Genomic DNA, 26,115 nt, shown 5'->3' with positions numbered 1-26,115 from the left:
CTCTAATTATGACGACCTTGCAGAGGATTATGGCATGAATAAAGAAAGACAGGTGCCTAGGAAGATTTTCATGATTCTGTAAAGCTTGTTTAAAGTAATATTTTGTTTACAAATTTGCTTTTAAACCCGTCACCAAACCTTTGTGCGTTGGCTGTTAGCAGAACATTTATTAATGACATTGAAGCAGTACATGTAAACAGGGATGTGGCTCCTGTCTGATGCACTCAAGGGCAGGGGCACTAGTGTAGTGGTTCAAGCGTCGGCTTATTCACATAACATGGGTTCAATTCTCAACATGGGTAAAGTGTGTAAAGCCCACTTCTGGTGACTCCCACCCCCCGCTAACTCTCATTCAACAATCCTTCATTAAAATTTTCCTCACTCCACAATCCTTCATTACAATTTTCCTCACTCCACAATCCTTCATTACAACTTTTCTCACTCAATCCTTCATTACATTTTTCCTCACTCCACAATCCTTCATTACAATTTTCCTCACTCCTCAATCCTTCATTACAATTTTCCTCACTCCACAATCCTTCATTACAATTTTCCTCACTCCACAATCCTTCATTACAACTTTTCTCACTCAATCCTTCATTACAATTTTCCTCATTCAACAATCCTTCATTAAAATTTTCCTCACTCAACAATCCTTCATTACAACTTTTCTCACTCAATCCTTCATTACAATTTTCCTCACTCCACAATCCTTCATTACAACATTTCTCACTCAATCCTTCATTACAATTTTCCTCACTCACTCAACAATCATTATAACAATTGTCGAGTGTATATGTCATGCATTACCCGTTGCAAACGCTTTATTACCATGGTTACAGTGAAATATGTATTTAAGACAGGCGTCTACATTTTGGCACCGATGGGGCGGAACTTCATCTCCACTTTCCGGAGCGAATACCGGTCTCGTTTCCATGGCCACCACTCCACGCCATTATGGATCTGAGGAATAGAAAACACAGTTACACAAGCCTGTGACAAGAACGAAATGAACTGCGTCCAAAATATTGAATTTGACAAACCGTTTTATAACAAATGCCAGCAGAGTGACATATATAATCGCCAATTATATTAATCTGAAAATTTATAAGGACCAAGTGACTGTGGTGGACGTTTGTATACACCATGTTACTGCCTTGTTTCCACCTTATCCCGATGCCTGTGACGATCTGGGCTACAATTTGTCTTCAGCAACCCATGCTTGCCGTAAAAGGCGACTATGCTTGTCGTAAGAGGTGACTAACGTCATTGGGTGATCAAGTGCACTGACTTGTTTGATGCACGTCATCGATCTCAAATGCGTGGATCGATGTTCATGATGTCAATCACTGGATTGTCTGGTCCCGACTCGATTATTTACAGACCGACTTCATATAGCTGGAATACTGCTGAGTACGGCGTTAAACAACAAACAAACAAATAAACAAACAAAAACAAGGCCTGTTCATCATGGAACCACGTCTGGACCAACCAGACGTGAAAAAGATGGTACTTGTTACCCTTCCTGGCGGATGGCATTATGGGATAAAACAACACTGGTCGGCTTGGAGTCAGTATGGTGTGTCTGAAGGGGTTTCCAGGTTAGGTGGCGGTATGGTGTCTCAATGTTCTGGCATTATTAAACCGACATTCCGGCTAGTACAAGCAGCCACACACTCGTGCTTGCATGTCGCTATATAAGTGAAATAATCTTGAGCGCGACGTTATACCACATGTCTACTCACCTCTAAGGAAAGGCATGGGTGCTGAGGATATTTCTGTCCCGGATTTCCCATGGGGTTGTTATGATTTAAAACACACTAGATCAGGATCTATTTGCAATCCACGCAAGTTTTAGTCAAGTCGTTAAGCCACTTTGTTAAATTATTACCCTCTACACAAAGACAACGTCTCAGTTTCACATAAGGCTCGCATTGCAGCATATCGACATACAGATGTATACTGAACATGGCGATCTACACCATGGCACATGGCGATCTACAACACAACAGCAAGTAGACACGGCGCACATATGGCGATCTACAACACAACAGGAAGTAGACACAACACACTCATGGCGATCTACAACATAACAGGAAGTAGACACAGCACACTCATGGCATCTACAACACAACAGGAAGTAGACACAGCACACACATGGAGATCTACAACATGGCAGCAAGTAGACACAGCACACACATGGCGATCTACAACATGGCAGCAAGTAGACACAGCACACACATGGCGATCTACAACACAACAGCAAGTAGACACAGCACACACATGGCGATCTACAACACAACAGTTATTAGACACAGCACACACATGGCATCTACAACACAACAGGAAGTAGACACAGCAAACACATGGCGATCTACAACACAACAGTAATTAGACACATCACACACATGGCGATCTACAACACAACAGCAACTAGACACAGTACACACATTGAGATCTCCAACACAACAGCAAGTAGACACAGCACACACATGGCGATCTACAACACAACAGCAAGTAGACACAGCACACACATGGCGATCTACAACACAACAGTAATTAGACACAGCACACACATGGTGATCTACAACACAACAGCAAGTAGACACAGCACAAACACGGTCACCTACTACATGGCGGGGACCTCCTACAGTTGTCCACTAGACAGCCATGTGTGACAGTCACGACAAGCAGTTAACGCCTTTGGATACTAACTGACATTAATTGCTAGGACATTGTCTCCGGTCAGATTCTCCATCTCAGCAATGCAGCTGATGAACATTATTTAATAATAAAGCCGTGTCTGTCGCAAGTCTATCCGTGATCTATATTACTGTTGAGGCACAGTTCAGGCAGAAGTTCAAGATGTATCCAAGGATACTCAGTTGCATTTAGACGATGGCGTCAGTCGGGTAAACGTCGCTTTGAACACATTTTACTTTGAACACATTTTACTTACAAAACGGCTTTAGATTATATATAAAGCCACGGAGTTTTAATCTTTTATCGGCTCGTGTTGATATATTTAAGAAATAAACGACGAGTTGTTTATCTAACAATAAAACACTGCTGGGAGAATAAACCATGAGGGGCACAGCCCCGAGTGGTTTATCCCTGAAGTGCTTAATGTTCGATAAACAACAACCACGAGTCGTTTATTTCTCATATGAGATAAGTTTATTTTGTACAGCCTCTTACGGATGTTAATAGAATGTACGAGCTTTAATGATATTTACCCGCACAAACATAATCACGACTCTCTGAATAGATTCTAACAACGGAAATGTCGGAAAAGTCAGTGGCTGGTAAATTTGGTCTTTCCCGCATATTCTCACAATGTGCACAGTGCTTTTTCTCCCAATACCGATTGTCATATCCCTCCCCTTTCGGATGCGGCCATTGCATTTATCTCCGTTGCTCAGCTGCATCTACGGGGACAACTCCCTCTCAAAAATAATTTATGACGTCATCAAATTGCGACCTCGAGGGTGAAATCTTATTTATCATCCCAAGTCATTCTTCCAACCTTTTCACTTTGGGAATATTATTAAGCAGTGACATGAGTGTAAAAAGTACAATTAACATGCTCCCGTGGAAGAGTGATTAGTGTCGTTATTTGATTGTGACGTCATGGTAACGATGACGTCGCAATCGTCTGCTTCATTGTAGCGATATCTCTTGTGGAAGCCAGTTTGGGGTGATAAATACATTTATTACATTTATCACAGCCGTATTACACATTGTATAATACCGAAGCGCGTGCTTATGTACTGTGGGAACATGTTTCAATGTCATTGAAGAAGCCTCGCGAGTTTTCAATTATTTGTAAGTGAAACTAAGACAGGCAGTAAATACGCATGCGATGTAACTTAGTAATAACAGCTTATTGCTTTTAAATAGTGGTATCTTCAACGGGCGATTAATAAACATAGGTGTGTGTATATGTGTGCGTGCACGCATGCATGCATGCGTGCATGCGTATTAGATGTGGTGCCGAAATTGATTTGAACACCCTACCAGCGGATCCACAACGACCCCAACTTTATCCCGGGGGGACCCGTGAAGATCCGGGATAGAATAGGTCTTCCGCAACCCATGCTTGCCGTACAAGGCGACTAACGGTATCGAGTGGTCAGGCTCGCTGACTTGGTTGATGCATGTCATCGATCCCAATTGCGTGGATCGATGTTCATGATGTCAATGACTGAACTGTCTGGTCCAGACTCGATTATTTACAGACCGCCGTCTTATAGCTGAAATTTTGCTGAGTGCGGCGTAAAACAACAAACCAACCAAATCATCCTGGGGAGTACAAAGTGAAAGGGGACACTAACACAGGTCAAGGTCAGATGTACCAGTGTAGACGGTAATGATAACCCGAACTACAATGGTTCGGACAATGGATCCTTCACAACATTGACTGGACCTTCGTGATCGACTGTGGATCCTTGTCCCTAGCAAAGGTGAGTGAGTGAGTGAGTTTGGTTTTACGCCGCTTTTTGCAATATTCCAGCAATCACACGGCGGGGCACACCAGAAATGGGCTTCACACATTGTACCAATGTCGGGAATCGAACCCGGGTCTTCGGCGTAACGAGCTAACGCTTTAACCACTAGGCTACCCGACCGCCCCCCTAGTAAAGGTAAGATCAGCCGACTCGCAGGACTGTACACATCTTCCCGAGCAAAGGAATTGACTGACTTAGTCCAGTTTCCACCCTTGCCGAACAAGGCTGGAATTACTCGGCTCTATCGTTGCGCCACCAGTGGCTATTACCAATTATGTCCCTTCTAAGCCTCTCCTATGGACCAATCAGATTCCACCTCTCGTATCACTTGCGTTTGCTTCACACAAAATGGTGGCGCTCAGTCAGGACAATCTGATCGATAATCAAGATCTATATTGTGATAAAACGGGTCTTTCATCGCGAAATGCATCAAATCACGTGAGCACCTTGATTAAAAACATGAAAAGATTTGGAAAATATCTGCTGACAACGAGTTGGCGGTGCACATGCTTTGCAAATCCTGCAATCGATCGAAATCTGCACGACAGTTTACGAACCGGATTTTGATTTCGGTGCGCGACTATGCATAGACTCGTTAGTCCAGACAAAATGTAACTCCATAATACCAGCCTAGTTCGGCAAGGGTGGAAACTGGACTTTTATAGTCAGTTAACTCCCTTGCCTCGGGAAGATGGACTGTAGATAACTGTGGCATGGCACCAGTACTTACGGGGGCGGTGTAGAATCCTTGGTTGTAGTATTTGCCGGTAGGGTTGGCAGCCCAGCACTGGTTGTACCAGAAGCCGCTGCCGTACATGAGGCCGCAGTTCTTGCTGTGGTTGTCGTTGTCGCGGTCCCAGGTGGAGAAGGGGATATTGTTCTGGGCGAATCTGGACCTGAAGACAAGACGGACAGGACAACAGATAACTACGATATGTGAAGGGTTTGATGAACCTGTGATGTAAGATTGTATCCTAAATGATAGTTTTCAATCATGGTTTTAGTTTTCACACCGTACCCATAACCACACCCACAACCACACACGCGCGTTCCGCAGTTTTTACGTAACCCGTCCCGATAATAAGCGGTTAAGAAATTTAACAATGAGAACATTAAATCAAAATTCGACCTGCCTTTTTAAAAAAAAAAGAAGTGCCCTAGTTGTGACTGATGCAATTCCCTATTTTGATTTGTACCATATGTTCCCGTATAATTTCAGGTAAACAATTGACTTGCCTCTGCATGTGTTTGTGACGGTGTTACTGTGGGGCTCATCTTTTCGCGAACACCTGGTATCATCACTCTTTCATACTGATTCATAAACAGCTGCTTACGTACAGTCGTAATTTAGTTATGATTCTGAAAAGTGTGTGAGTGAGTGAATTGGGTTTAACGCCGTTTTTAACATTATTCCAGTTTTATCACGGCGTGTCAGCTTAATGTGGGAAGAAAGACCGAAGTGACGGGACACCCACGAGCACGGGTATGGTGCTGACAAACCTAGAAACATACTCGAGGCGAACCGGGATTCGAACCCACAATCATAGGATTCTGGCGTGCCCAAGGGACGCAACTCTCCACAGCGAATCAGCCTGGGCCACCCGTGCCCCCGATTCTGAAAAGAGTTTTGTCCTTTCATTTATTGAGAACCTACCGACTGCAGAGGAAGTACGTTCTACTCACGATGGGAAGTTGAAAGGGTCACCCGCATCACCAGTGTAATTTCCGAGATGGATAGTGTAGGAGTTCGTTTCATTAGACAGAGAGAAGGCGTTGTAGGAAGCGTAGGCGCTGTTGCCGTCCCAGTCGTACAAGTCCACTCGCATCTCCATCGGCTCCTGCTGCAGGAAGGCCTCGAGAAGCTCGTTGCCCCACCAGTAGTCAGATGACAGGATACCAAACCCGAACCTGTACTCGTGCCACGTCCGGTTGAAGTCCACGTGGTCACTAACACGCCTGATAATGAATAAGTGAGTGAGTGAAGTTTAACGTCGTCGTAGATATTAACGAATGCGCGGGCAATCCTTGCGGCGATGGCGGCCACTGCACAGATCTGATTGCCCACTATGTGTTTTTCTGTGAACCTGGCTTCTCCGGCTCCAGCTGTGAAATCAGTGAGTGAGTGAGTGAGTGAGTGAGTGAGTGAGTGAGTGAGAGAGTGAGGACATCAGAAATGGACTCAACACGTTGGGCCCATGTGAGAATGGAACCTGGGTCTTCGGGTGACGAGCGAACTCTAACCACTAATGGTCCTGCCACACTACAACGTTTTAGAGTAACTTGCACCTAGCGTGAAAAAGACATTCAGTACGCTGTAATACGTCGAGTTTTCATCGAAAAACCATGATGTTGGCGTATTCATAGCGTATACATAACGAGTTCACCGTATATGTAACGCATGTCTAACGTATTAGTAGCGTATCACTGACTCATACATAACTTATGAAAGCGTATAAAAGCGTACTGTCAGCGTGTGTCTTGTGTGTTCAACGTATGCCCAGTGTATGAGTAACGTATGACTAGCGCGCTCAGGGTAGGGGGAAAGTGCCTAAAACGGTAGTAGTATAACTAGTAGTGTACACCCATTCATCAAATTACCACGAAAAGCGAGAGCAGTCTAGATATGTCAAAGGTTAATACGTTTCCATACGCAGAACATTTTGTGCATGCGTACTTCAACGTATGCCAGCGTGCTTTTAACGTATACAACTTACACCTAACTTATCCATAGCGTGTTTCAGCGTTGCCGGCGTTTTGGCAAAAATTATCATACGTCGCCATACGTTACTGCTATACGTTGTAGTGTGACAAGGCCGTAAGCTACCCCACCGCGCTCAACGTCGCTTTAATGTTAGAGAGCACCCACACTGATGAAGGTCGTAGATTGTTTGGTGAAACCCACGAGAATGGAGGATCAGGTCTACACACGATGTTTCAAACGTTTTTGATAATCTCTCAATACGTCCTTTGGTCGTAATGACACGAGATTGTGTTGACTTGCCTTTGCAGGTGTTTTTGACGGTTGCCATCTGTGGGACAGGAAATATTTACGTTTTCGTGAACACCTGGTATCATCACTATTTGATAGATATTCATAAACACATGTTTCAATACAGTCGGAATCGTACAATGTTGGTTGGTTGGTTGGTTTGTTGTTTAACGCCGCACTCAGCAATATTCCAGCTAAATAATCGTGTCTGGACCAGACAGTCCAGTGATTGATATCATGAGCATCGACCCACGCAATTGGGATCTATGACATGCATCAACCAAATCAGCGAGCCTGACCACCAGATCCCGTAAGTCGCCTTTTACGACAAGCATAGTCGCCTTTTACAGCAAGCATGGGTTGCTGAAGACCTGTTCTGCCCCAGATCTTCACGGGTCGAATCTACAATGAACTCGGACATTATAAGAAATTTCTTATCATTTTTCTTATCATTTATTTAGTCGTATTTATTTATATAAACAGCCGGAAAAAGTACCTGAGGAAGTTGGTCCAACCGCCGTTGTCAGTGGTCATGTCGCAGTTGCCGAGGACCTCGCCACCGCCGGGGGCCTTCATCGAGTACACGCCGTCAGCGGTGATGTTCTGGTACTTGCGGAGGTCCCAACAGTTGTTTTCTGGAGCTGTGGTGACGGGGTGGATATAGACAGACACGCTTGATGTATCACAAATAGGCTACACTTTAGGACACGAAGGCAACACTTTTAAACTTTCGATTAACGGATTCGAACCAAAATATACAACCAGAAAATAAAATAGTAGTCTGACATTTGTTTAGTTTTCCGACAGCTCTCTCTCTCTCTCTGAGGGGTTATTAAAAAGATAAGATAAACAACAAAAATGGTAACGTTTTAAAAAATAATTGCACTGTGTATAGAATCTGGTCACATTACAAAGAGAACATACCCCTCAATAAAATAAAAAGTTCATACAATTACACATTTCTGTAAAAATAGTTAAAAACTTACACTATTTCCACTAAACCGACAACTTTATGTCAAAATATAAAATATATATATTGACTTACACAAAATCTTATCTAATGCCAAAATAATACTAGCGTAACACTATTAAGGTAAACACTTAAAAAGTTCAACCTTATTAGATATGAAAGGTCAGTTCCTAGCATGCATCCTGTCTCTTTGGACAGCCTAGTCGTTAAACCTTACGAAACATAGTTCTTGTGTAGGAAGTTTTAGACCAATGTTCGTGATGTGAAAGGTATTGGAGGTGTACGTACTCTCCTCACAGTAGTTGCCGGTGATCTCGGGGTAGGTGCAGTTGCAGCTGTAGCTGCCGTGGGTGTTGACACACACGCCGTACACGCATGGGTTGGCAGCAAGGCACTCGTCGAAATCTGAATACAAACAGAAGTAAAGAGTACGTTAGTGTTCAGAGCGTCACAGTGAGCCGTGCTGACATTGCTTCAGATTTAATCTGGCTGTCGACCAATTTAACTTAGGATGACACGGAATGGAATCATGACAGCATAAAACAACACATTTTAATAACCAGCATTTGATTCTGGTAGGGTTGCGTCTTTTACAGAAGCAATGTGCATGTTCCTTGATTGGCATCACGTTGACTCAAAGCTTCAACATCGTAGTCCCTTTTTACACAATGGCACCAAAAGATAACTTTCAAACAGGGAGCATCAGATAACATTTACATTTGCTGCATCAGACAACTCTACTCTGACGTTATCACACCACCTTCGCATTGACATTATCCGACCATCTTCAAAATGACAATATGCAACCATCCTTACGTTATCAGAACATTCTTACATTGGCATTATCAGTCCATACTTATATTGGCATTATCAGACCATCTTTACATTGCCATTATCAGGCCATACTTATATTGGCATTATCAGACCATACTTATATTGACATTATCAGACCATACTTATATTGGCATTATCAGACCATCTTTACATTGCCATTATCAGGCCATACTTATATTGGCATTATCAGACCATCTTTACATTGCCATTATCAGTCCATACTTATATTGGCATTATCAGACCATATTTATATTGACATTATCAGACCATACTTATATTGACAATATCAGACCATACTTATATTGACATTATCAGATCATACTTACATTGACATAATCAGACCATACTTACATTGGCATTATCAGACCATACTTATATTGACATTATCAGACCATACTTACATTGACATTATCAGACCATACTTATATTGACATTATCAGACCATACTTATATTGTCATTATCAGACCATACTTATATTGACATTATCAGACCATACTTATATTGACATTATCAGACCATACTTATATTGACATAATCAGACCATACTTTCATTGACATTATCAGACCATCTTCACACTGGCATTATGAAGCCATCCTTACATAGGCATTATCAAGCCATACTTACATTGGCGTCCTCAGACAACCCTTAAATTGGAAACATCAGGGCATCTTCACATTGACGTCCTCAGACAACCATACCATTGACATAACCATGCAACATTTACACTGACGTGACTACCTTAATTTTAGCATGATAAGAAACTATTTGCACTGGTCAAGACACAGGTACATTGTATACAAATATATAGTGGGTGATCAGATCCTCACCTTCTTCACAATTGACTCCGCTGAAACCCGGCGGACATGCGCAGTAGTAGCCGTTGATGTCATCCAGACAGAAACCTCCGTTAACGCAAGGTCCAGAGAGGCACTCGTTGATATCTGCAGAGGAATAACTCGTTGCTTTAAAGCCAAATAATTTCGTGGAAATGACGCCCCTAGGCTGTGTCGCGATCCGCTGATTGTGGGTTCGAATCCCAGATGGGACTGATAGTCTTCATGTGTCTGTCAGCACCATCTGTGGTCGTGGGTTTCTGCAAACGTCACGATGGGCGTCGGGTAGCCTAGTGGTTAAAACGTTTGCTCGTCACGCTCGAAGACCCGGGTTCGATTCCCCACATAGGTACAATGTGTGAAGCCCATTTCTGGTGTCCCCCGCCGTGATAATGCTAGAATATTGCTGAAAGCGGCGTAAAACCAAACTCACTTCAAAGTGGAGTTAAACTCGCACTCTCACACATTTGATAAATAGTATCGACCAAAACTCACTCACTCACTCACTCACTCACTCACTCACTCACTCACTCACTCACTCACTCACTGATTTCACAGCTGGAGCCGGAGAAGCCAGGTTCACAGATACACACATAGCGGGCAATCAGATCTGTGCAGTGGCCGCCATCGCCGCAAGGATTGCCCGCGCATTCGTTAATATCTGCAAAGAGAAAGAAGGCATGGCAAAAGTGAGTTCGTGATTATAAATAATAGATGTCAAATCATATAACATAACCGTTAATATATATCCAAATATAAAGTAGTATCGTTGAGAGAAAAGTATTTCAAACTGAAAGATAAACAAACTGACGGGTAAAACGAAAGTATAAACATGAAAATTTGACAAAAGATTTACGAACGTTGTCAAAACTTTACCAGGCTGAAACAGTTGCGGAAACGCTGCAACTAAAGTTCCAAAACACAGCAATAATGCCCAAACACATCACTCTCGAATGTCTTATTTGTATTATATTGGCCACCATCAAACATGGCTGTATACTTTCCTTTTCCGGTCAGTTTAGTAATTCCTAGATCTCAATGTACCAAATGTGAAAATTAGAATATATTTTACAAGTAACAGAGAATTCATGGTTTGGTCATGTACCAATATCATTACGAGAAGGAAAATTGCCTGATACATATATTGTATTGTATAATTACCAAAATATATATCAAATATTTTCAACTGACAACCCAAAAAGTCTAAAATATCTGTCCCTGATGAACTTTTACTTGCAATGGTCTAGTTGGCCAGTGTATTCGACGAAACCTATAAGACATTGTTCAAATACGGCTTTGTACCCATGGGGAAAATATTAGTTAATGTTAATATTAAATGTGTGTTGAGTGTTTCGTGATGCCATCCACCAACACCACACGTACTGATGCTGCAGTTGCGACCAGTGAATCCATTTTGACAGGTGCAGTGGAAGTCCCCGACCATGTCGGTACAGTTGCCATGTTCACAGGGGGTAGCATCACACTCGTCGATGTCTGAAGAATAAGGAGAACTATTTGCATTCCAGAAAAACACAAAACCTGAGACATTAAAGCTCTTGCTCGCGAGAAAGCATATTACTGACTTCGTATCTCAGTGGCAACAAATAGTTAAAGAATTCGACCCGACAAAATGGACGCTCCAATTCAACCCCACTCTGTACTTCCAGTACTCATAAGTACTACTTACTATTCAAAAGAAGTTAAAGAACACCCATAACACTGCGGGTTATATTGCGTAATATAAGATAGCTACGCGATAAATCGCAAAGAAGGTGAGGTGTAATATGGTTTAACGTCGCGTCCAAGATTATTGCACTTATATAGCGACGTGCTTGCACGTGTGTGTGTGTGTGTGTGTGTGTGTGTGTGTGTGTGTGTCTGTGTGTGTGTCTGTGTGTGTGTGTGGCTGCTTGATTTATAGTGCTAGCTCACTGAGATACCATGCCGCAGTTTAACATGAATACCCCACTCAGACACAGTATACTGACTCCGAGCTGACCAGTCCTTGTTTTAGCCCCTTAATGCCGAGCCCCAGACAGGGTAACAACAAATACCATCCTTTAACGTCTTTTGGTATGACGCGGCCAGGGATCGAATCTCGGACCTTCCGCTCTCCGGGCGGACGCTCTACCACTAGACCACGGAGGCGGTCAAATCGCAAAGAACGAGTGGGAGTTGTTTAATGTACAACAAAACACTGCAGTGAGAAAATTCTCAGTGTTTTATTGTAGGATAAACAACGACCACGAGTCGTTTATTTCTTGTATGAGATATCAATATTATGTACAGCCTCTTTAAGGGTGTTAATAAAATGCACAAGCTTTAATTTTTTTTACCCGTATTTAAATAATAATGATTATCTGAATAGAATCCGACCTCGGCAATGTCGGACAAGTCCTTTTATGAACAGCGAGATTAAGTTTGGTCTTTCCCTCATATTCTCACATTTTGCAAGTCGATTATCTGCAAATTTATAGAAGAATGTTTTATCGTGAAATAAAGCACGCTTCTTTCTTCGTTGTTCTTTGTGATTTAGAACACACGTGTGGTCTGCAAGTTTAAATTTCAATGCTGCTGTGCTGTTTTGATAACATTTCTTCAATGGCGCTATGTTTTATTTTTTCCTTGTTTGGAAACTATATGGCTGTTTTCAATTTTACTTTAAAAAATTGTGAAAATGTCAGAACGATTCTTCCACCTCGTGTCTTTAGTTTCAAATATACTGTTACACATAAAACCTTTTATCATATAATGGGTAGGTGTCTCGGCAGGATAAAGCCAACGGATAAAAACGATATCCGTTGGGGTCATATGCGGATAGAGATGCAAATATCAAAGGTCAAGTAGGGACTACTTTCACTGTTTATAAACAAACATGGCGTCGCCCTTGTCATTCGGCGATCGAGTCAGAATTAACCATCGGGAATCTTGATAAACTACAGGGATAATTGCTATCATTATCAAAAGAACAGTCTAATATACTGAAAATCTGTGTCTAACTGTGACGTAGCTTAGGCATTTTATAAGTTTTGGCAACTTTGGAGATATAAATTTCGAAACAATTTGGCGAGGGCACGAGGCCTAGCCAAGCAGGATCAGTAGTCATATCTGTGCTTGTAGACCTTTGCGCCTTGAAACCTCCTCCACAAATTAAAATAGTTGGATTTGGCCGAAATATGTTTGAATTGTTACCTTGTTTCGTTTTGTCGCTGTGTGTACATCTGACTACACTTCTTATCGTTATGACCGGACAGACCGACTGTCAACGTCTGACCGTGGCCGTGACGTCTCATAGACTAGGGTTAGAGTAGCTTCCCTTTGACAAAGGGCAGTCTGACGGACAGACCGATGGATTGCCGCGAAAGGCAATTAAAAACAATTGTTTTGCGTATATGTTGCTTCGCCACTGTATAAGAAACAGATTTCAGTTGGAACTATATTGGCTACTGTCACTGTCCGACTGACACATCACTTACCCTGTGACGTAATAAATATTAATGCGCGCATTCCAGGAAAACTCGCAATGTTTCGGTAATGCTTGTGAGAGAGGGAAAGCGATTTTGAAGCACAGAATTAAAGAATGACATTATATGATAAAGAGGTTATCACGCTTGTGTGTTTAGGGATGGTAAATATCCCCAAACACACTCGCGTGATAACCTCCAAGTCTATGTAGAACATGATACCGGTATAATTATAGGCGTTATTTTTTCACCTTGGCATCGGAAGCAAGGTGCGTACAAAATAGCCTCGCAGATTCGTCCCACGTTTCATAATCACATTCCTCACTTAATGTGAGCTCTTCCAAATGCCTTGTGGAATTTCAAAACATACCGACGGCAATGTAAACCATTTTAACCATATGGTCATTAGATCCCCACATTCTTGGATTTCGAACATTTCACCATGGAGGTGAGCTAAAAGAGGCTCAGTGTCGCGTTTTAGATCATTGCTCGTGCGTGCGTGCGTGCGTGTGTGGCTGTTTGTTTGTTGTTTAACGCCGCAATATTCCAGCTATATGTCTGCGGTCTGTAACTAAACGATTCTGGACCAGACAATCCAGTGATTGACATCATGAGCTTCGAGCTATGCAATTGGGATACGATGACATGCATCAACCGAGTCAGCGAGTCAGCGAGCCTCTTATACTACAGCAAGCATAGTCGCCTTTTACGACAAGCATGGGTTGCTGAAGACCTATTCTAACCTCACAAGTGGCTGTTTGTACTAGTCCGGACTAATGCCGGCTTAATAGTGCTAGTCCACTGAGCTACCATGTCGTACCCACGGGTACCCTGCTCAGACACAGTATACAGTTTAATCTCTTTCATGCCGAGCGCCAGGCAGGGAAACAACAAGTACTATCTTTTAACGTGTTTTGGAAGGCGCGGCCAGGAAGCGAACCCCCAACCTTCCGTTCTCCGGACATATCCACTAGAACACGGAGGCGGTCTATTGGTCATGGTGGAAATAAATGAATGTAATAACAATCAAATGTCGGTTACGAAATACGGCCGGCAGGAGCGACATTTACGTGGCGAAACAAAGATGATTTATCAGCCGAAAATCGATACCGGATTAACAACGCCGATCTAACGGAGGCAAGAAACTTGGCGGAGAAACATGAACCGGTAAAGAACAACTACATGAGAGCCGAAAACATAGCGAGGCATCCTCTTAGGGATAACCTCCCGGATACGTCCTGTTTCCCATCACTTATGGCATTATGTAAATTACGATCGTAATAATTGTTATTGATTTACGAGATGTGTCTTTTTTACCTGGTTTTATCGATTTCAGATACCGTTTTTGCTGAAATTAATTTGTAATTGTAAAAAGTACGACTCCATCTATTGTCCTGAATTTTTTTGCGAAATCTATCGATCGACTTGAAATAGATATTTCCGCCTGTAGTGCTGGTTCGGGGCTCCAGATTACAAGGCAGGGTAGACATCTGCTATAAGAGGCGGTGGTTGTGAAGTTTATAATACCTTGTGAAAGACCAATACCTGAAATACTCGTGCTTAAAATGAAATGAATTTTGAAATGATGAAATATGAAAGGACAAGGCAATATCAGAGTGCCCCTGTATGTCCGTGTGAATGTCCATGGTCCCCTGTATGTCATGTGAATGTCCATGGGCCCCTGTAGGTCATGTGAATGTCCATGGGCCCCTGTATGTCATGTGAATGTCCATGGGTCCCTGTATGTCATGTGAATGTCCATGGGCCCCTGTATGTCATGTGAATGTCCATGGACTCCTGTATGTCATGTGAATGTCCATGGGTCCCTGTATGTCATGTGAATGTCCATGGACTCCTGTATGTCCGTGTGAATATCCATGGGCCCCTGTATGTCATGTGAATGTCCATGGGCCCCTGTATGTCATGTGAATGTCCATGGGCCCCTGTATGTCATGTGAATGTCCAAGGGCCCCTGTAGGTCATGTGAATGTCCATGGGTCCCTGCATGTCCATGTGAATGTCCATGGACTCCTGTATGTCATGTGAATGTCCATGGGCCCCTGTATGTCATGTGAATGTCCATGGACTCCTGTATGTCATGTGGATGTCCATGGGTCCCTGTATGTCCATGTGAATATCCATGGGTCCCTGTATGTCCATGTGATTGTCCATGGACTCCTGTATGTCATGTGAATGTCTATGGGTCCCTGTATGCCCGTGAGAATTGCTATTGACGCCTGTATGTCTACGTGAATGTCCATGGACTCCTGTATGTCTACGTGAATGTCCACTGACCCCTTTGTGTCCATACGAATGTCCACGAGTTGGCGGAATTACAGCTGCACGCTTATATAACGCGTGCCGCAGATAAAATACCTATACACACACCGAGGTTACCTTGATGTGAGCCCTGCCAACAGGACTATTCCTAGGTTGTGTTCTGGGACGGAGTTAGCAGATGCACAGATGATTAGGCTTAGAATAACGCGTTAAGCAGTCTATAATTATTTCTCAACTAATTCTCCATGAATAATCGGGGTTTGTTTTCTGCCATGTTCTCCCTCGCAGCGCAAGAGGATGAAGTAATCGTTCAGGGGTATAATTGTCATATCACAGCCTAACATCATTGCCACCAGGGTGTAATTGTGTTGAGGATTTTAGATAATAGTGGAGGGGTTGCGTTTGTGCGATATGTTTGTATCGAGTGAAACGACTTTCGGTCTTGGCCATCAATGTCTACATTTTGTTGAGGAACGTTTTCTAGAATAAGCTAAATATTTATTTTTTATGGCTAAAATGGATAGAATTATCATAAGACCGCCCGAATGTCATCAAAAATGAGCGGGCCACTCGTATTGCTTGACGACGGGCCATTATCACGCCCGTTGTTAGGTGACATCATAGGATAGGGATAGGTGACGTCACGTTCAATAGTGACGTCATCTGGTTTGTTCTATGACGTTTCCATATTTGTAAAAGTGGGTCAGTGACATTTGTGTCGATTGCAGTAAATGTTTCAAAACCGATATTGTTGTTTCTTTATATTTGATAACAAATTCCATCCATTTTAGCTATAATAACGGTAATGCTATTTTTCAGGGCATTATCATTTGCAACTGACAGTTAATGGAAGACCTCGGGCTTCTTCAAATGATAATGCCCTGAAAAATAGCGTTACCCTTATATTAACACGTTTTTTATCAATTTTACCGGAAAGTGGCTTGGTGTCGAAATACGTTCAATGAATTCTGTATGAGTAATAAAATTCCAAGTAGAACCTTTGGCCACGTTACACGACCAGATGTGCGTTGTGATTAAACAGTACAAATGTTGATTTTTATTTCGTGAGTGGCGGATAGCGGGTGCTGGCGGGGGTGTTTTTCGCGAACACCTGGTGTCATCAGTGATCCATTCATACAGTTTCACCGCTAATTTGCCATGTGCAATGGAATCTGTTTTAGCAGATAATCGAGACTGATTATTCCTTAGCGTTGACGCTTCTTATTTACAAGACTTGTATGTAGAGTTCAAAATAACTGATGACGTATCAAAACACCACAAAAGAGACAATACATTACATATTTCTTAGTGCCACGTGGTCTTGTACTCTTTATACCTATATAAGCGAGCTAGCAACCATGTTGACGTAAAACTATCATGGAATCATTACAGATTAGGTTGTTAGGTTAATTATCTTCAGCTTAAATGTTTCATATGAGGGACGATGTGATATACAAAATCCTCCACAATAGATAATAATCGACTACACCCTTGGTAAATTTTACCTACATGCTATATGCAGAAATTCTGCCGTGAACATGCTGGTATTGCTGTGTAGGCAGGTCAATGGCCAACATTTCCTGTTTATGGACACTATTATGATTTCATCGCCAAAACGCCGCACCGATGAAGACACCGAGGCAGAAGCTGCTAATACCACCATGTCTGTCGTCCGGACAACCGAACATAACGGTAAACTATGGCAATATCCTACTTTGCGCATAGTTAACACCTCACAGCTAGTAAACACGGCTGATTGGTATTCATAGCCCCTCGGCTTCAATTTTCCAGTTCATCTTTGAGGATTTTGTCCCATCTTAAATGGAATTGGCTCCTAATATGGGAGGATATGAAGATATGCCTCCATGTTGTTTCATATGTTAGACGTCATGTCGACCACATAAAGATATGCTCCCATGTTGTTTCCTATGTTTGACGTCATGTCGGCCGATGCATTCATTAAGATATGCCCCAATGTTGTTTCCTGTGTTTGACGTCATGTCGACCACCTTTAAGGTATGTGCTTGATGTTGTTTCCTATGTTTGACGTCATGTCGGCCGATGCATTCATTAAGATATGCCCCAATGTTGTTTCCTGTGTTTGACGTCATGTCGACCACCTTTAAGATATTTCCTTATGTTGTTTCTTATGTTTTACTGTCATGTCGACCACATTAAGATATTTCCTTATGTTGTTTCTTATGTTTTACTGTCATGTCGACCACATTAAGATATTTCCTTATGTTGTTTCTTATGTTTTACTGCCATGTCGACCATATTAAGATATTTCCTTATGTTGTTTCTTATATTTTACTGCCATGTCGACCATATTAAGATATTTCCTTATGTTGTTTCTTATGTTTTACTGCCATGTCGACCACATTAAGATATTTCCTTATGTTGTTTCTTATGTTTTACTGCCATGTCGACCATATTAAGATATTTCCCTATGTTGTTTCTTATATTTTACTGCCATGTCGACCATATTAAGATATATCCCTACGTTGTTTCTTATGTTTTACGGCTATGTCGACCACATTAAGATATGTCCTTATGTTGTTTCCAATGATAGGGCCTCCTATTGACATATATATTTAAATATTTGAGTTCAACATATCAAATGTGACAGTCACATTGTTTATTCATTGCAAACTGAAAGGCCATAGGCCCATAGTTCAACGTATTTACAAGGTATGCGTGTTTCTTCCAACTAAAATGCATGATGTATGTTACAATGCAATATTTTGTAATAAAGTAATATTTGAGGTTGACATGAGTATGCAAAGCAAATTGATATTCAGATAAGATGTAAACTTCTTTGGAATATACTTGTTTCTTAATTGAAGATAGAGTTTACATACAAGCATAAAATAATGATACTCATTTTCTGCAACATTAAGGTTACAAGATGTACATATATTTTTAGACTTTTTAAATATACCTTTATATATCTTTAAATCATAATATCCTGCTCTGAACTGTGCTAGCGATACTCGAAGCTTCTTTATTGTAACAGATATTAGATATTCTTCGAGTATATATATTGTTGTTTGAAGAGAGAATAGGTATATGTACATTTGCTATTTCTTAGTTTTTCTATCCACATTTGCTCAAACCAATCTTTAGCTCTTTTGAGTAGTAATGACATAAACATCTTGACATTTCCAACACCATGATCCACCCATGCGTATCCAAGGCCTTAACTGAAAAGGGTGATTTTGATACTTGTTGCCCAATTATTTTTTTTTGAGTGACTGGCATTTTGATCGAGATAGAACACCATGTTATAGGCTTTTACTGGGTATCGCGTGGATGGAAGAGTCGTTAGTTTTAACCAATAAGTTACACAGCGCTTAAGAGAAGATATATACAATGGATACCTGCCACATTCCCCAAGTACAATGTCATTTGGGGTGGAGGATCGAACCCCAATTACACGTTTACACGCATAAAGATGATTTTTTTCTATACACTCATATTTTCTTTAACCCCATATTTCTGATCCATAAAGTAAAATTGGCATTATCTTTGTATCAAAAATTTGAAAGTATAAATTACAAGGCAGATTATCATATTTCAACAAACTTTGTAGGATTGACATCAACACTTTCTTAGCTTTAACAAATGTAGATTCTAGATATTTATTCCAACTCAAATTCCTAGTAAACAATATTTCAATGTAAGTATATGTCTATATGTGTATCCTTGTATATCCATTTCTCTAATTTTGATAATTTCCCACCGCCTTTAAAAACAAGAACTTTAGTTTTATTTAGATTGACGGACAGTGACCACTTGTCACAATATTTTTCCAAAATATTGATTTGACGTTGAAGACCAATTACCGAATCAGAAAAAGGACAACATCGTCAGCAAAAAGTAAAAAAATATTTCTATTAGATCTGGATATAACTGGATGCCATTTTTAGATTTTGAATTAACAAGTTTATTTATGAAGAAAGATTAAGATATTTCCCTATGTTGTTTCTTATGTTTTACTGTCATGTCGACCACATTAAGATATTCCCTTCTGTTGTTTCTTATGTTTCACTGTCATGATAGGGCCTCCTGTTGACATATGTATTTAAATATTGGAGTTCAACATCAAATGTGAGAGTCGTTTTTGCCTAGTAAATTTCACACAGTTGTTTTCACTCTATTCCCATAGCACGTTTACCTGTGAAGATAACATGTTACTGTTTAAAAATATGGTGGATATATATTTTTGTCACATGATACACATGTTGACAGTTTCTTTCTAAATGATTCCAAAATGACATTTTAAGCACTAAAGTGCTGTAGTATTGGTTTAATAATGGAGTCGGGGCCAGGCATGAAACATGATCAGCGCTCCACACTGTTGGAAGAGCAGGACGCCATGATAAGTCAAAGAGCCCGACCTCTCAATCTAGTTTAGTACACTCTGACAACACGCATTGGTTCCTGAGGACTACTACTGGTCGGAATCCCGTTAGGCTGTTCCAGCATCTAATGTCACATTAAGTTCACCGACACAGAGCGAAAACCTGATGGTAACATCACTACGAACCAATGACAGGTCAGCCGAATTACGATCCTGTGATATATATGTACAACCCTCCATGCCAAGTTTGGGTTATCAATATCCCAGCATAGAGACTACTCCTATGAAGGGGGCTCTAGGACTGAATGTTGTTAGCAATATTCCATGTGTGTCACTTTTGTCTGAACATAGGCTTGGGTCAGGCAAACTAGTGGTTGACAGTATGAACACCGACCCACAATCACACAACCAACGCTGTCTCACAACCCCCGCCTCATGTTATGTGTGGCTTATGGTACTGGGATCTGTCACACCCCAACATACCCACGAGCCATTATATAAAAACATCGAGGGGATATGACAAATACAACGAAGTATTCGAAGGATAACCACCACAACAGTCACGCTCGTAACGCACAGAGAGACCTAAGGACATCAAGTTGAAACATACAAGTAACATCTCGGTTGATTTAGGCCTAAACATCTGGGTTGACTTAGGCCTACACATCTGGGTTGGTTTAGGCCTAAATATATCTGGGTTGACTTAGCCCTACACATCTGGGTTGGTTTAGGCCTAAATATATCTGGGTTGGTTTAGGCCTAAATATATCTGGGTTGACTTAGCCATACACATCTGGATTGGTGTAGGCCTAAATATATCCGGGTTGGTTTTGGTCTAAATATATCTGGGTTAGTGTAGGCCAAATATATCTGGGTTGGTTTAGGCCTATATATCTGGGTTGACTTAGCCCCACACATCTGGGTTGGTTAAGGCCTAAATATATCTGGGTTAGTGTAGGGCCTAAATATATCTGGGTTGGTTTAGGCCTATATATCTGGGTTGGTGTAGGCCTAAATATATCTGGGTTGGTTTAGGCCTAAATATATCTGGGTTAGTTTAGGCCTTAATATATCTGGGTTGGTTTAGGCCTATATATCTGGGTTGGTTTAGGCCTAAATATATCTGGGTTCGTTTAGGCCTATATATCTGGATTGGTTTAGGCCTAAACATCTGGGTTGACTTAGCCCTACACATCTGGGTTGGTTTAGGCCTAAATATACCTGGGTTAGTGTAGGCCTAAATATATATGGGTAAGTGTAGGCCTAAATATATCTGGGTTGGTTTAGGCCTAAACATTTGGGTTGACTTAGCCCTACACATCTGGGTTGGTTTAGGCCTAAACATCTGGGTTGGTGTAGGCCTAAATATACCTGGGTAAGTGTAGGCCTAAATATATCTGGGTAAGTGTAGGCCTAAATATATCTGGGTTAGTGTAGGCCTAAATATATCTGGGTTAGTGTAGGCCTAAATATATCTGGGTTAGTGTAGGCCTAAATATATCTGGGTCGCCTCGACGCTTCTTAACGTCGTTCTGGCTTCCTGTTCTTGATAAAAACAGAATCCATACCTGTTTCACAGTTGTGTCCGGTGTAGCCGGTGCGGCAGACGCAGATGTAGCGGTCGTTGAGGTTCTGGCAGATGGCGCTGTTCTTGCATGGGGCGGAAGCGCAGTAGTCTGTGGGAGGCAGCACAGTAGTAACATCAATCACAGAACTATGTGCTTACAGAGAATACATTCGATCTTTGTTTTTTACTCTTTTTTTCAAATTTTCTTTTGTGTGTCACTATGTTATTGATGCGCCCTCATACAAATGTAACACGATGAACGTCAAGATATGTTTGCATGATAATGGAGCATTGCATGTTCTCATCAACAATGTAGGTTCAAGCCGCTTATACAGATTCGGCAATTGACATATGTCCAAGAGCAAGAGTTAAACCCAAAGCACAGCTTACGACTCTTCTCCAATAAGTGTATTAATAATCGGATACAAATTTCACAGGCCATCGAACTTGAGTAACTCGTAGTGTAATTTATCTCGTGTGCCAATATGTCAAGTCAGCGTTTATTATTTGTTGTAGCAGGATAACAAGGGGAACATGGGGTTTTGTTTTGTGCGTCCAGCGTTGGGTTTTATTGGTTGGTTGGTTGGTTGGTTTGTTGTTTAACGCCGCACTCAGCAATAGTCCAGCTATATGACGGTGGTTTGTAAATAATCGAGTCTGAAGATCCGGATAGAGGAAAGGTTTTCAGCAACCCATGCCTGCCGAACGAGGCGACTGTGTTTGTCGTAAAAGGCGACTAACGGGATCGGGTTGTCAGACTGATGGCTGATGCATATCATCGTATCTCAATTGCGTAGATCGATGCTCATGATGTCAATCAGGGTATTGTCTGGTCCAGACTCGGTTATTTACCGACCGCCAACATATGACCGTCTACTAGACTATGGAGGGGGTCAAGGATAACTAGGTAAGATTTTGACGGTTTCCGATCAGCAGGAGTTACCGTGTATTTACTTTTATATACATCTCTAACTGGGGTCAAGGGCGCAGAAAATTCATTGTGTCATCTTAGTAGATTAACAATGTCACTTAGTAATGACGCCTTCTATGAAATCTTATGACGAATATATCCAAAGGCACACACATCTTTCTTCCTACTCAAACCATTTGCACTTACACAATCTGAAAACTATTTCCGGTAACCTTAAAATACAAGCGGATAGCACTAACAGCAAGACAGACGTTATGTAAAAATTTACCGAATACTACTTGACCTTGACTAGAGTGAAGTTTAACAGCTTTCCGCAATATCAAACACTTAGCACTAGACCCTGCTCCCTGGCTTGGTTGCAACACGCGTGCTATGACTTTCATAACGTGGACGTTCTTAATCTTCGTCATCGTCAAGAAAAATGAGTGAGTAAGTTTGGTTTAACGCCACTGTGAACATGTTTCAGTTATATTACAGCTTGTAAACTTGATGTGGGAGGAAAGCCCGAAGTATCATTTGCCACATCGTTTAAATCCATGAGCATTGTATGGTGCTGATAGATCTAGAAATATAAACCGGGATTCGAACCCACAATCATAGATTTCTGGCACGCCAAAGGGACACAACTCTGCACAGTTAACTCGGCCACCCATGTCCCCACAAGGAAAGATGTCATACTCAAGGGGTAAACTTGATGAATCAGTCAATAACTCTAAAATACGAATTATGTTCATAACAACATGAAAAATATGTTTCATGCCTCTGTGTCATAGAATGAATCAACCAAAATGAGTGAAGAGTGCGTCGCTCCAGGATCCGCTGGTCAAAACCATCGAGCACCATTCTCGTGGATCTACCAAAGTTTCAAACATCTTAGACATCAAGCTGACAGGCTTAAATGGAACTGATATACAACGCAAAGCAGCATAATACAAATCCCTCACTCACTCACCATACAGCCTATCTGTTCCGTACATGTTTCAATGATTACACTTGGGATGGAAAGATGTGATAGACGATGGTGTTCAATAAGCTATTTCAACATAGAATTGGTAATCTGAGAAATAATATCCGGGTACCCACAGCGCTGACCCATGGTCAAGGGAACCTGGATGAGCTCTGATGGGTACCCAGTACACGAACACAGATGAGGTTCAGATGAACGCGAGTACCTGCCAATGGGAGATAACCTACATATTACCAGGTTGTTGACACGGAGGCGATAAGGTGCGTCGTCAGAACGGAGTGTAACTCCGGTTATTAGACAAAATGACAAAACTTTGACTGTAGGGCATAATACTAATGTAATCGTGTACTGGATTTCGGGCCGGTTTTGAAGAGCCTAGTAAGAAATTTGCTACCGATCTACGTGGATTAATTGATTAATAAAATTTATTTAATATAGCGTCAGCAGTTTGTAGCGAGTGAAATGAAACAGTATGTCAGCGAAACGGGACAAATTTTGTTCTCAGCAATAATATCTTGGTGGTAAATTTGAGTCGGAAGCTATTAACAAAGCTATTAGGCTCGATTTTGTGTCTGTGGTGCCTCGACTTCATCTCAACTGGACTGGACGACCGTTCCAGCTTTTTGGACTATTTAACGGCCGTATTTAAAAATAATCACAAGACATTCATCCAAGTGCAATACGTCATTGTTTGGAGTCATTCATCCAAGTGCAATACCTCATTATTTGGAGACATTCATCCAAGTACAATACGTCATCATTTGGAGTCATTCATCCAAATGCAATACGTCATTATTTGGAGACATTCATCCAAGTGCAATACGTCATTATTTGGAGACATTCATCCAAGTGCAATACGTCATTATTTGGAGACATTCATCCAAGTGCAATACGTCATTATTTGGAGACATTCATACAAGCGCAATACGTCATTATTTGGAGTCATTCATCCAAGTGCAATACGTCATTATTTGGAGTCATTCATCCAAGTGCAATACGTCATTATTTGGAGACATTCATCCAAGTGCAATACGTCATTATTTGGAGACATTCATCCAAGTGCAATACGTCATTATTTGGAGTCATTCATCCAAGTGCAATACGTCATTATTTGGAGTCATTCATCCAAGTGCAATACGTCATTATTTGGAGTCATTCATCCAAGTGCAATACGTCATTATTTGGAGTCATTCATCCAAGTGCAATACGTCATTATTTGGAGACATTCATCCAAGTGCAATACGTCATTATTTGGAGACATTCATCCAAGTGCAATACGTCATTATTTGGAGTCAAGTGCAATACGTCATTATTTGGAGTCATTCATCCATGTGCACTACGTCATTATTTGGAGACATTCATTTAGTGCAATGCTCATAATGAACGCCAATTCTGACCTTTTTCGTCATGTATAAGGTAACGTGGGTGTATTCTAATATCTTTTCCCAAGACGGGTGAACGAAAACGTGTGATACCTAGCACAGGCCAGGAAACTATTTTCAGTGTTCTGCCAACAGCAACCACCCACCTCCTCCAATAACGATCTTGCCAGCCAGACTGTTGTTCAAATTCTCCAAGTCTGTCTGTAGGTTGCGGTTCTCAGTCTGCAGCGAGGCAGTCTCACCAACCAACACCTGGACCAGGTTCTCCAGTCTTTGGTTGTTTTTCTTTAAACCCTCCAGCTCCTCTATAATGTTCGTGTCTGAGCCAGTGTCATTACCCCCGAAATACGACAGCAGCTGAAGAATCTGATGGTCGTGGCGTTCAAGATGAGACACAATGGCCGACGCCGTTCTGTTGTCCACGACGCCGGGGTTCTCCAAAGCTTCGTGAGCAGGAATCTGTAACGTGTAGGTGCACTTCCCATCTGGGTCGCAGTGTCCCTCGAACTGATGGATCGTGTAATCGAAGGGCCCCTCCCCGTGGACGACCTGCACGACCATCAAACCCAGCAGCGTTGCCCACCACATTGTACATACAGCAGAGTCCAATGCTAAAAGACCCACAATTACCGCTCCAGCCAAACCTGACTATACCGTAAGCTCCACGTGGTTCGAGATAAAGAAGTACCGGTTGAACTTTTTGCTGGGATGGCTTTGGAATTCTTCACAGAGATTTCTCGAAGCATTTTAACGTGGGTTTGCACACATACCCGATGCAAGGCATTGAGTGACATCATATAGCTAACTTATGGGCGGATACAGCTTTTTTGAAAAGGGTGGGTGCACAATTGCACGATCTATTTATTGTCTTTGGTGGTAATTTATACAGAAATAAAGATTTCTTTCGAAATAAAAAGGGTGGGTGCGCACACCCGCACCCCCTCTGTACCCGCCCATGTAACGCGTTGATACACGGCACGTGGAATTGCTATGTTCGAAATGTGTACTCATATTCATTAATGCTC

General features: G+C 41.7%; 1 protein-coding gene across 1 annotated transcript; it reads right to left on the bottom strand.

Annotated features, from left to right (window-relative positions):
* Positions 1-806: 806 nt before the first annotated feature.
* LOC139454519 (uncharacterized) lies at positions 807-25,734 on the bottom strand. The gene is made up of 10 exons (XM_071236285.1): positions 25,237-25,734; positions 21,812-21,919; positions 11,520-11,630; positions 10,684-10,797; positions 10,131-10,244; positions 8,756-8,872; positions 7,994-8,138; positions 6,192-6,464; positions 5,239-5,404; positions 807-963 (listed from the first exon to the last, which is right to left on the bottom strand). The coding sequence occupies exons 1-10, from the start codon at positions 25,676-25,678 to the stop codon at positions 868-870; spliced, it is 1,686 nt and encodes a 561-aa protein (XP_071092386.1). The 5' UTR covers positions 25,679-25,734; the 3' UTR covers positions 807-867.
* Between the last annotated feature and the right edge of the window lie 381 nt (positions 25,735-26,115).

The sequence above is a fragment of the Haliotis cracherodii genome, unplaced genomic scaffold, assembly GCF_022045235.1.
Source record: "Haliotis cracherodii isolate W230 unplaced genomic scaffold, xgHalCrac1.p SCAF_10, whole genome shotgun sequence".
In the NCBI taxonomy this organism is placed as follows: Eukaryota; Metazoa; Mollusca; class Gastropoda; order Lepetellida; family Haliotidae; genus Haliotis; species Haliotis cracherodii.
Note: the sequence above shows the minus strand (reverse complement) of the source record. Positions and strands in the feature narration are given on the sequence as shown.

Bases quoted from the DNA above. Each gene is read 5' to 3' on its own strand.
- LOC139454519 (XM_071236285.1), bottom strand. From the start codon at position 25,678: ATGTGGTGGGCAACGCTGCTGGGTTTGATGGTCGTGCAGGTCGTCCAC. The intron at 10,798-11,519 runs GTACGTGTGGTG...TTCTCTTTGCAG, and splicing joins TGGTCGCAACTGCAGCATCA to ATATTAACGAATGCGCGGGC. The intron at 8,139-8,755 runs GTACGTACACCT...CCGTCACCACAG, and splicing joins CGGCAACTACTGTGAGGAGA to CTCCAGAAAACAACTGTTGG.